Genomic DNA, 13,210 nt, shown 5'->3' with positions numbered 1-13,210 from the left:
GAACACAAATTAGTTAGCATAAATCATTTAAATGATGAAAAATTAGGTTTCTATTTACTTGTGACCACTCAGTGTATATGAGTGTGCATGTGTGTGGGGGGGCTTCCCCAGAAGATTTGTATTTTTATCTGGCTTTATGTATATGTATGTATATATATATATATAAAACTGCATTTTGTGCAATTCTGATATACAACTAACATATCATGTAATATAATAACTTACTACGAAATTCAATTTTATTTATTCCTAAGTAGTCAAAATTACAAATATTTTAAAAAATACTTCAATTTATGTATAATTTTTTAAATGTACTAATAAACAGAACTGATAGCAAAGTGTATTATCATAAAACACTCGAGCACTGTCTTCTGTAACTCACTTTATATGTATGCATGACTTTATTAAGGAAGATAAATTCTACCTTGGAGTTTTCAGTTAGAGCTACAAACTTAAAACTAGTTGTAGTTGCAAAAGAAATTTTCTTATGTTGTCAGCTATGATGAAGACCTTAACAACTGTTAAAAGATCCAATGTATCAGTTCGCCTCTTGTGACAATGTAAAAGCAACAAACTGTTCAGCCTCTACCGTGTCATAGAGGTACCTCCACTCCTGTATCCTAAAACATAAGATATACTTCTTGTAGTAAGAAGCAAAAAACTGTATATAGTAGTCCAAATGAGGCCTCACTCTAGTAAAACATTCAGTGGATAATTTAAGGATTTATCAATAATAATACCGAAGTAATATTTTTCTACACTATCAATGACCTTCTCAAATAAGGAACAAGCTCTTTTCAAATTCCTCTACCCCAGGTACTAATTTTCAATTTTAAAACACATTTTCATATCCCATTTCATTCACTAAAGCTGTCAAGGTTCTTTTGAATAAGAGAAGCATTCTAATATGAACCACTAATGATAGTTACCCAATTTTGAAATGCTTTCTGATAACAGAATTCAAAGCCTAATGTGATATTTTCAGTTAAAAAACAATTTTCTGATAGAAGTAACCACAATAACAGCAGAATCTGACACAGGAAAATTATGAAAATTTTTGTGATTAAATGTGTTTGAACTGAATGTTTGTTTTGTAGGAAAATGAACAGGCTAAAAAAATTATGGCAAAATAAACAAAAATCTTTATTCACAAAAAGAAAACTCCAAATGTGCACTCACATGCAAAAACAAACAATTCTCACTCCAAGTATGAGAGGTTTAGTCTTGAAGATTTTCACCAAATAGATTACTTAAACACTGAACAAACTCTAGAAAGACTCCTCTCAGCAAAAACTAGGAGTAAACTGATACAAAGAAAACACCTGTATTCCAAACATCAACTTACTTTTTTCATCTAGCAGACAGCATCACCTCATGACCTCTATTCTCATTGATTTTGAAGTTCAGCCGGCAAAGTATATTCCAGTTTTAACTAATTCTAACCCAGGCTCAAAATATACTGAAATATACCTTCTGGCAGAAGAGAACATTTAGCTAAAGAATAAAGGGTTAAGGCAACTAGAATAAGATAACATTAGACACCTTGGACCAGCTGTTGCTGTCATGACAATGTGGAATCTATATAATCAATAATTAAAAAAAAAGCAAACTACTATAGTAAAACTATTTAACCTATGGTTTTTCTGATTTTTACTTAAGACTTATTTTTTAGAGACAGGGATTCAACTTCCAATTATCAGGTTTCCCAGTGTAAGGAAATTAAAAAAAATTACATTTAAACTATAATTTTAGTGGGAGAGTAGTTAAGTTGATCAGCATCATAAAATGCTAACAGATGGTGATGTGCATTATTAAAAAAACTCAGACTAAGCTAAGTAGTGATAAAAGTTTTAAGTGAGGCTGCCTGAAATCATAGCAAACAAAAGTGTCAAATATGAAAGTGATGATAATGAGGAAAGTTCTCTTATTTTTTCACTTTCCAAATTTTAAGCAAAAAATAAGTCATCATATTAAAACTGATAGCCAAGAGTGAATGTGTTGAAAAAAAATGTTAGAAGATCAACAGTAGCCCAAAACCAGGTGCAACAAGAGAAAACGTCATGAAATTCTCACACTGTAGAAAAGGATTTAAAGGGATAAAGTAAAAGTAAGAGCTTTTAAAACAGGATTGATATTTTACAGCCCAAAAGCATATTTCAACAAGGTTCTCTTTTGTTTCTTTCATTATCCTAGGTTATTTATACCAGTCCAGGCAAAAACAGATGAAAAACATTTGTAAAGGCCAAGTTTCATGATGGCATTCTGTTCCCCTTTAACATACTTAAAAAAGTTTTCACTGCTTGTGTTAGTATTTCCTACAAACTGCTTCTCATTTACTCTTTTTGATTTCCTAATATTCTTTTTAACCAGTTCTTTAATGGTTCTTTAGGCCTCTGAATCTTTAATGCTAGCAGTCTGTTTGAAATGTATAAATATGTAATGCTTTTCTAAACTTTTCATTTAAATTTCCTTTGTAAACCATTTCACTACAATTTATTTTCCTTGAGACAGTTCTTTTCTCATATCTTCAAAGTTAGCTGCTCCAAGATTTTGAATTAAGACATTACTTTTACTAACCTTGATATTAGCATAAAATAATTAATTGTACAAAGATGAATGGTTTCCAAATTCCTCTTCCCCCAAATCTACTGAATAATATCCTCAACCAGGGACGAAATTCTGCTGGTAGTAGTACCTGGACTTACTTGAGCTGCCTTGTTGTTTTATGTGTACACATAGATTTTAATTTTGCTTTTTCAAAAACAGGTCCTCTTCACCCAGCTGAGTACTCCTGTCCTCATCAGTAGTTAATCCAACATAGTATTTTCTCTAATTAGTACAGGAACTCCCATGTTTACTCTTACAATAAACTACCATTTTCTCTATCATACCCCCATACAATTTCAGTGAAAATTTCTAATTTCCTTATAAAGCATATTATCAACCTCCTGTATTTGATCAGGTGGTCTATAGCAGTTTCCAAACAATTTCCTGTCATTATATCTACAGTCAGACACCTATACTGATTCTACATTTATATCTTCCAGATCAGTTATCTATAATTTTATTTAACATACATAGCTAAAGCTACCTTCTTTTTTTTTTTAAATAATCTAACAATGTTAAACAGGAATTTTTATAATACTGTTTTTCCAAGTCAAGCCAAGTCTCAGTAATCCCTGTAACATCAAAATTTTCATTTAAATTAAAACCATGAATTAAGTTATAAACTTTATTTCTTATTCTTCTAACATTTGAATAATAGCACTTTAGCCTAAGAAGTAACATTCAAGGAATTATATGGGTACCTTGAGTTTGTAGCCTGTCCTGATCCATGGATTTCTCTATCATTCCTAGTGGTATTATTCTCATTATTATAATTCAACCTAATTACCCTCATGAATTCTTCATTGAATATATTTGAAACCATTTTTTTTTTTTCAAATCAACATTTTTCTCTCATCAATACATAATAGTTTAATACAGTTTTTTGAATAGCAAGGTTAATAACCTTTACAAAAAGTCAACCCTCTCCTACTCAAAGTCTGTCCATTCCATAATTTTTTCTTTCAAGTAACTCACCTAAATGCATCCATCTAATTTATCCAAAATGAGATGCATTTCAAACTATCATTAGTTCTGATTAGTTATTTAAAACCTTTCCATCACAATTAAACCTTGGCAACACCTCCAATAAAATAAACTATTGATTTCACTTAAAAGCTTTTATGAATGTCCAGTACTTTTTGAGTGTCTCTTCTGATCTTACTATCCTTTCATTATTAGCACCAATATATATTACACAAATAGTCTTCTTACTGGCCTCTTCAACCACATCCATCTACCCTCTAAATTATATTCACTTCAGCTCCTGAGTAACCCTAGTTTTACTCTCACTGTTTATCCCAGACACTACTCTATCCACATATCAAAACAAGAATCACCAATTACTAGCCCTGGGTAATTAGTGGAATTTGCTAACTGATTAATCATCTAGCTCAATAATCAATTATTCTCACATGAGAGTTGAATAATCAAGAATAGTAATAATCAGAAAAAAAAAAAAGATCTGGGCAATTAACTTGATTATCCATGACTTTCAATTATATTGACTAGTGAGTGTTATATAGAATAACTAATTAATCAAAATGATGATTAAAATCGATTATCACAAAAATAATTGCCTAGCTGAAATTAGTGTTTTTAATTATTACTAGCTTTGATTATTCCAACAATCCAGTAATTTAAATAATGATATTTTTTATCATAATACAAAATTGTTCAGCTTAATCAGTTAAGTGTCAAGACTCATGAAAATAGTCAACTTATCGAAGTTAGTGCTTCTGATTCAGAAGAGTATTCGAGCCAAATGTTTACTAACAGACAATTCACTTGTAACATGGAGGATGCTAATGTTTATAAAATAAACATAATTTTTTAAGTTATGGTTAAATTTCAAAGGGTAATGTTTTATAATAAAATATGAAATTGAAGAGGAGATTTTTCAAGTTGAACAATTTCTTTTTAATTTTAGGGAATGAAGATTTTTCTTTAAACTCTATTGATATTAAAAGTTTGCTGGCTCTAATGATAGACTTCTTAAAACCTTAATTTTATTTCTAACAGCATGATTGACTTATGGAACGAGTTGCCATCAACAATAGTTGACACGAGTTGCTATCAACAGTAGTTGATATGAGCACTTTACAGAAGTTTAAGAGGGGGATCAATGATTTTCTGAAAAGTAAAGGGTGGGTTTAAATTATTTTCCCAAGGTAGTGTCCAAGGACAATCTTGAAGGATCATATGGTTCCTGTAAATTACATTACGTTACAGAATTTAAGAGCTTATGTGTGTGTGTGTGTGTGTGGATTAACTGTTATTTTTCAAAGTCTCTTGACACTGATAAAAACCTTGATGATCAGAATATTGCCAATGTGATCCCACTTTTTTTTCGTTAAAGACAGGGTCTTGGTAGGATCCAAGAAATTATAGTCTTAAAACATTTACATACACCGATGAATTTAAAACTCAGCCAATAAGAGAAGCATTTGGAAAATTGTCACCTTTTAATAATGCAGAGGTGTTTTTAACATTTCATACTACTCAGTGCAATTTTCTTAAGAGGCCCACCTTTACTGATCAGCTATAGGTATAGAAATGTATAAACTTTTTCTGCATTACTTTTGGGGCCTGCAATATGAGGGATCTGTCAGTGTATTGCCCCAATTACAATGATAAATGTGCCACTGAAATATTGATTTTCATTAGGGGGTCAGAAGGAACTGAATATAGAATGTAATTTCATGTTTAACAAGTTACCGAGTGAATCACTGTATATTTGATATAAACTTTCAAACTATTTCAAAATTATGATTAAATAACATCAACTAAACCTACCAAATTCTATCAAGGACACAAAGGGGTCAAGGTGGAAGCATCCGAGTCTACATTGTGAACTTGGAATAAAAATTCACAAGTTTATGCATTCATGAATTGACTATATATACAAGTTACATATATAGTTATTATATATCACATTGGCTTATATTTTTCATTTCACTGCCATTTGTGTTACATTGATATGAATATTACTAGTACTACTACTACTACTAGCTACAAGAGGGACTTAATACTTCTTCCTGTCAGCTTTAAGATTTAACTGATTCCTTTTCCAGTGAGGTAATGGTTAAACTGGAGCATATACTCTGTTTATATTGCACACTAGTCTTAGTTATGTAATTTGCATCTATAAAATTAACGACTATACATGTGCTATCACTTTTTTGTTATGTTACAACTTTTACAAGTTTATTATCTGTAACTTACTGTTATAGCTATGAGTTGTATAACTTATATAAGGTAAGATTTGGCTGGACATACCTACTCAGGTTACTGTGTTACGTCTGTATAGTAGTATTACTAGTACCCAGTTTAATTTAAAATAAATAAGCCGAGACATTTGGCTTACCTTTTGCTGTCCTTTGTGTGATACATCCGAACTTGAAGTTACCATTTTGAAAAGATGAAGGCATAAAGTGATAAACAAAAGATCAGGTTTGGCTACATAACAATTGACTCAATGAGTCACTCCCATGTTTCAGTCACAGTGACATTGCGACAGTCTCACTTTGTCTCCGACTTCTTCTGTTCTAACTCTAAGCGACTCTAACGTTAGACAATCTCGTACAACTATAATTCGTGTGAAGTAGTTAACTCAATCGGTACTTTACAAATAATGTTTACTTTAAGTTTGATTTTATCCTTTCTTGACGCATGTGAAACTTTAAGTTTAAGAAATGAACTGCACAAAAAGCAAAGCAGTTAAACTAAGCATATGTCGTACTACTACGTAACATGAAGAATGATCTGGGACATTTCTGAAGTCAAATATGTACGACTACATGTTCGTTTCTTCACTGACTAGTCAAACCTTAGTAAAACTAACAAATATCTGGTTTATTATTGATATTACAAGTAATACACATTCGAAGTCTTAAAATATTTTAAAATTCAAGAGGAGTTACTTTAAATTCGATATTATATATTTCACAACCTATAACTTCCTTAAACAAATAACTATTGATATTGGCGTTACAATATAGTTCTAGACCCTCCTCTAAAATAATTGACCTAAATCTCTAGCACGTATAAATCACAACTTACATCAAGCAATAAAACTTTCTTCCTTCTCGAACCCGAGTGAAATTATCATAACCAAGGAACAAAATTAGCGCCCTCTACAACTATATTTTTGAGCATAGGCATAAATTATGTCTGTTATTTTGCATACACCGTTTTCGTTTGTTTGTAGTTATGCACAAAGCAACACAATGGGCTATCTGTGCTCTGCCCACCACGGGTATCGAAACCCGGTTCTTAGCGTTGGAAGTCCGCAGACATACCGCTGTGCCACTGGGGGGGGGGCACTGTTTTCGTAGAGAATAGGAAATATATTACATCATGTCTTAAATGAAACATTATACGAAAAATGTGTGTATGTTTTCTAATAGCTATCTGCTACGTCTACCGAAGGGAATCGAACCCCTGATTCTAGCATTGTAAATCCGAAGACTTACCTCTGTCCCACCGGGAGACCATATGAAAAAAAACAACAAAAAAACAACCAAATACAAGAAAACTTAAACAAAAGATTGTGTTACACATGTTGTAGACAAGGTGTCAAATTTAAAATTATACACTAAACATGGAGAGATAGGAAATGAGTTGTAAGTGATTAATTTTAGAAAGAAATTATGAATTAATTGTTTAAAATCAAACATACATTGATACAGGAATTTAAATGTTTTGTTTATTTTGTTTCCCTGCAGTTTGACATAAACACGTGGTCCAGAAAATTGTTGGAATTGTTTCGTTCTCGTTGCTTTTGTGTCTTTGTTGTTCACTAACAGATTATAGTATTATGTACTTTGCCCGCGGTGACGTTGTTGCAACTTAGCACATTGAGTGGAAACAGCTCAGTCATTGACAGCAAAGTCCTTATCTGGGCGCGTGAATAATATCAAGTGGTTACAGCCTTTATCTATTGTACTAGGTATGCCAGTCACGCGGTAAAGCCACGTATCACTTTTGGGTGAAACAGACGTTACCTTTCTGGTACCAAGAGTCAGATTTAGATTTAGTCAGAATAGATCTACATCTAGTTCTTACTTGGTGTGAAACGTGAGTAGATCAATGGAAAGATATCCTGAGACTTAATAACTGCTGTTTGATTCACTGAACCCGTAGAAAAGCAACTGTCCAGCATTTAAATAAGTATGCACGCTATTTTTCATTGCTTTGTATTATGAATAAATATTGTGTTTCATGTTAAGTTACGTGTCTAATCCGTTTATTTCTTAGCTCAAAACTCGGTTATTTAGCAAAATTTACTTCTCAATTTTCTTGATTGACCATTATAAATCAGACCTATCAAATACTTCAGTGGAAATATGCTTACCTGAGAATATCACAAATAAGTAGGAATGACAAAATTTGATTCCACGCCCACAGGAATTTATTACATAGTTTTCTCTTTGTAATAATGTGCATATTTGGATTTACTCAATCTCTTGAGTTTAAAGGCGTTTAAAGAAATGCTTTAACTTAAAAATGCCATATTTTCAAAAGCAGAAATACCATTGAGTTTGCTACTAGAAAGAAACGGTTCTACAAGAGATGTGCCAAGTTTGGGAGAAGTCGTTTCCTAGATACAGGATACTTGTTGATGTTGAAAAGATCCCAAACATCAATAATTCTATAGCCACTGACTCAAGATGACTGACTGATGTATGGTGCACTAAAAACAGCTGATCAAACCATGTTCCTGATGGTTGATTTCGGCACATAGGAAGTAAGGATGACTGAGGATTACCAAAGGGAAAGGTATCTGGCGAGTCCAAGACCACTTGGTAAAATCTGTACAGGACTCTCAAGATGTCACTAGCCAGATGTAGTCCTAGCCCTGGACAAGATCACCCACAGCCACCTGAGCCAAGAGATATCCTGCAATGATGACTGTGTTCTGCAATGAAACCTGTATCGAGAATTGCTATAAGTGACTTGCTACCCTGGACCAGGGACTGATTAATCCTCTGAATGTTGGGGTTCCTGTCTGAGTATGCTCATTGTCATTTAACTATGATACCAGGGACATCTCAACCAGGCATTGACTGATAACTCTTAAGGTAAGGCTTTTGGTATCAGATAAGCAGATTTCACCCATAATGTTCAAAGGTGTGGCAAAAGAAGATCTTGACTGATTCTTTAAGCATTTCAGATAGGTAACTGCCTGGAATGGCCGGACTTAGGAGCAAGCAGTCCAATACTTTATTTTGAGCCTGTATGAGGAGTGACAGAAGAACAGGGATGTAGTTGGTTATGTGTTGTAACCACCAATTTGACCCTGTAGAGAATTGGGTTATCCATGAGGCTAAGTTTAAAGCTTGAAAGGGGACTGGAACAGAAAGTCTGGCTACTTATGTGGATGAAAAGTGAGAATGTCGAGAGGACATACCCATGAACAAGTGGAAGTAACTGATGCTAGTGCTAACATTAGGGTAGCATTCATCATCAACAACCAAAGCAACTATGTAGCTACAAATACATATGAGGCGATTGATTGAGGATTGTGTGAACAATCTAGACCCCAGTACAGAAAAAGCAACTCAGTGACTTTTTGTTTGAATATATCAATATAGTTGTGAGACCAGAAATACCATAACAAATTGGGTCAAACAACAGTGATTTGCATTGCATAGATACATCTGATAAACCAATTTCCATGCCAGCTTCCCTGGAGAATTAGAGAAATTGCCTGTGCTCAAATGCAGTGGACGTAGAAGGCAGAGCCACAGAACATTTGGATAGTACTTGGTAATCTGCAGTTGTAATTATTAGGATGAAGGAAAGTATACCAAGGTTCTGAGGTGAGTTTAAATGGGTAAATGTAGCAACTTACATTGATGTCTTTTCTTTACCATGAACAAATTAATTTGTGGATATATTAGATGGTTTGCATTGGTTCAACACTTAGGATCTGATATTCATGTATTAGCAAGTCAAGCTGGAGGGTGAAAGCGGGCTTACAACTACTTTTAATATAAGAGATGACTTGTATGGATTCTGCATCATACCATTTGGCCTGTGTAACATACCCACTACATTGAGAGGCTAATGGAGCTTACACTGAAGGGAGTGCAATGAATGAGGTGCCTAGTCTATGTTGATGATGTATGTTTGGTGTATGGTCACATGTTTGAGTCTGTGGCTGAGAACCTGAGAATGGTATTCTAACAGACAAATAAACAGGCTTGAAACTGAAACCTAGAAAATACCACCCATATTCACTGAGGTGGAGTTTCTTGGTCATATTGTAGGGAGACTTGGATTCTCTATGGGCCTGACTAAGACACTTGTGGTGAGAGATTGGCCTTAAACTGTAGCCAAATGAAAAGTTTAGTTCCTCAGTTTGTGTCGTATTAATGATGATTTGTGGCCAACTTCTTGAGACACACATTGGATGGAGCAAAGAATGTTGCTAAGTATTCTGATTCCTAAAGCATGCTTTGGTGTGTGCTCAAGTGTTAGCCCATCCACGCCAAGACAGTAAATTCCTGTTAGACACTGACATCATCAACAATAATATTGGAGTGATCTTATCACAGTTGCAGAACAGAGTAGAATGTGTAATTACGCATGCTACTTTTACAATTATAGCATCCAAATGCAAATATTGTATGACACAAATATTTGCAGTTGTGATCTTTATGAAAAACTGTTTTTACTACTGGTATGATAGGAGGATAACTGTCCAGATGGACCATGCTTCATTGAGGTGGATAATGAGCTTTGAAAATCCAGAAGGTCTGATGACTCATTGGGTAACAGAATTGTAAAAATATGACTTTTCCTAGTTCAATGCTCTAGCCCACAACACAGAAACATGGAAGGATTATTTTGCCACATGATGAAAGCTTGTAAGTTCATGAAATGTTTCTATCCTGGACACCATGGGAGAATACAAATCATAGATATTTCCTCTACAACAAAAGCAAGTCATGAAGTAGAAATCTTTGCTGGTGGATGGATGCCAAGATTAACACTTAAGAAGCTCTAAGAAGAGAAAAGGATAAGCTTCAACAGAGAATTGTTGGGTCTCCTTTGCAGAGGTAGTTTTGAATATTGCTGGTTCACTCCTGAATACTGAAAGAGGTCAGCAATACATAATAATCACTCTTGACAACTTCAAAAAGTGGGCCAAGGCTAATCAAGCTCTCATTTCGTTGCCATCACTGATGCATTGGTGAATAACTGGATAGTATGGTTCAGAGCATTGAGAGAAATCCAAATGGATCAGGAAACCAATTGCAACAAATGTTTGCTGAATTGTGTAAGGTGTTAAGTGTGGAGGAAGTATGCACTTTACCTTATCACTCCCAGTCTGATGGTTTGGTAGAATGGGTAATATAGACTACTAAGCAGATGTTTATTAAGTTAGTTAATCATGACTGAGCTAACTGGGATGAACTCTTGCACGATGATGGCGTATAAGCTGTTTGCTGAACAAGCTCATATTTTGGTGAGAAATATTACTGCCTGTTGATGTGATATGGTGTTTCCCCATTCGAACAATGTCCTTGGGAATATGTGGAGTGGTTAAGGTCTACGATAATTGATGCACACAAGATCTCCAAACAAAAGCCAGAGAAGGTCACTCGAAGACAATGCTATGACAAGATGGCAGTGTGAAGACTGGATCTAGTTGTGGCATATGGCTGCAATACAGAAGAAAGTTAGATATGATGAAATTAGTCCATACCTGATACTCTGGCAATATGGTTTATTAAATTATGAGTTACAGTGGACATGAAGTGTGCAAAAGTGTGGTGTGCATGTCTATATGTCACAGGCAAATCTCTGGTAAATTGGTGGTTTTCATGATATGATGTAAGTTTTACATTTTGTGATTGTCAAATAGTTTATTTAATAAGCTGGGATGGCCATGTGATTAAACATTAGTCTTCAAAGCTTTTTCTGACGCAAAACATAGTCTGAAGTTTCAAGAACATCACTTTTGTAATCTATCTGAGTAGTGAGAACTGTACTGATCATGCCAATCTGTACTCACTAGATTTTCACCTACATATTTGGGTTGTATGGCAGTTCTACAAGAAAGAAAGGAGTTGCATTTACCATGAGTTTATTCTGAGATACAGTTTTTACAGCAGAAAAATTAATCCTGGTTGCATAGATTTTTAGATGAAAAGCCTTAATTCATCTAAAATTTTGCCAGTGATTATTTATTCTGTGACGCCTTAAAATGAGTTGAGACTGACAGTTCCTGGATAAAAATAGTGTCACTACTGGAATGTAGCTTTGTAAGGTAACCTGAGAAGGTTACTGAAGTCATTTCGAGAGCCAGTAGCAATCTGTTACAAGCTACCAAGGTACTTGACAATGTGTAATATTGATATAAGTGTGCAGAAAAAAATATATATGTGGTTTTGCACGCATATATGAAAATTACATAAATTCATTTTAGAGTGTTTTATAACACACAAATGACTCAATTACACAAATAACACTACATCAAGCAACACGGACATGAAATCACAAGACTTGATCTTGACATTAAGTATTGATGAACATGAGGTTAGCTGTGATAATTGACCTGAAAAGTTTAATTGCAAAATATAATGTACTTGTTATTTTCATTAATGTTAGTAAGAAAATGTTTCAATTTTGATGTTGAAATGTTTGGCAGGTAGTGAATTTGCATAGAAGAAATAAAAAATAACAGAGATTCACACTATGCCTGAAAGAGAGAGAGTAAACAAAGTTTTACTTGGGGTTTCAAAAAATACAGTTTTTCCTTATACAACACGTTTTATCAGTGTTTTCCTTAAGTAATAGTGCAAAATATATTTCAATTAGGTTGCAATGAAATATTCATGATTGGGTGAAATTATTAGTAGTAAATTTAATTCACAGATGATAACTGAAATATCATGACATATATAAACTTGTCATTCTCATTATATTACTTGGTTGTGATAGAATCTTTTTAGTTATTTAGGAAAAAATATTTTATTAAGCACACAGTTTCACTGAATATTTTCTTAACATTGTTTCAATAGAAGATGCAGTATTAAAATATGAAAATGCGAGCTATAAGTGTTCTAGGAGAAGGCAGAAAGTAACATTACCATTGTGGAAACTTGGTAAATGATGCCAAAGCTAGTTCAAAACTTAAGTGAAAGGAAGGCCCTTAGAAAGGACAATGGAAGCATTGGTGATGGCTAACAGTCAAAGTTGATGGTTAGCATCACTGAATATAAGTCAGCTTGATCTCTATTATATATACACTCATCTGAGTTATGAATAATTAAAATTAATCTAACTTTTCATTTGAATCTGGACTTACATAATTTAATTTCAAGTTTTAGTACGGTTAGCCTCTCTTTCTCAAATAATATGTGGTTATTTTGCCTTTCCTGTGCAAAATGCCACTGAAACATTTTTTTTTGTCTTTGCAATGGATTCTTCATAATTTTAAACGTCTCCTGTTTAATGAGGGAACCAATAAAGTCATTGAGCCTAGGAATCCCGGACTGGTCCAACATTTACTGTGGCTGAGCCAAGGGATGAAGAGGCATTGCTTCCTAATGCATTGGGCCTTGAATAGTTTGTTGTGTTTATCAGTGGGTTG

At 33.8% G+C, this 13,210-nt stretch overlaps 1 protein-coding gene across 4 annotated transcripts in view; it reads right to left on the bottom strand.

Annotated features, from left to right (window-relative positions):
* The window catches only part of LOC106478652 (vacuolar protein sorting-associated protein vps5-like), a 27,069-nt gene extending 20,367 nt beyond the window's left edge, over positions 1-6,702 (bottom strand). For 2 of the 4 annotated variants that reach the window (XM_022382294.1, XM_022382295.1), the window contains exon 1: positions 6,667-6,702. Coding sequence is in view for 2 of the 4 variants with exons in the window: in XM_022382293.1 (XP_022238001.1) it covers positions 5,972-6,016 (45 nt within the window). In the remaining 2 variants the exon portion in view is untranslated. The other 2 variants (XM_022382293.1, XM_022382292.1) reach the window with 2 other exon arrangements.
* Positions 6,703-13,210: the final 6,508 nt, after the last annotated feature.

This window comes from Limulus polyphemus, unplaced genomic scaffold (assembly GCF_000517525.1).
Source record: "Limulus polyphemus unplaced genomic scaffold, Limulus_polyphemus-2.1.2 Scaffold238, whole genome shotgun sequence".
NCBI classification, from domain to species: domain Eukaryota; kingdom Metazoa; phylum Arthropoda; class Merostomata; order Xiphosura; family Limulidae; genus Limulus; species Limulus polyphemus.
This window is presented reverse-complemented; position numbering and strand designations above follow the sequence as displayed.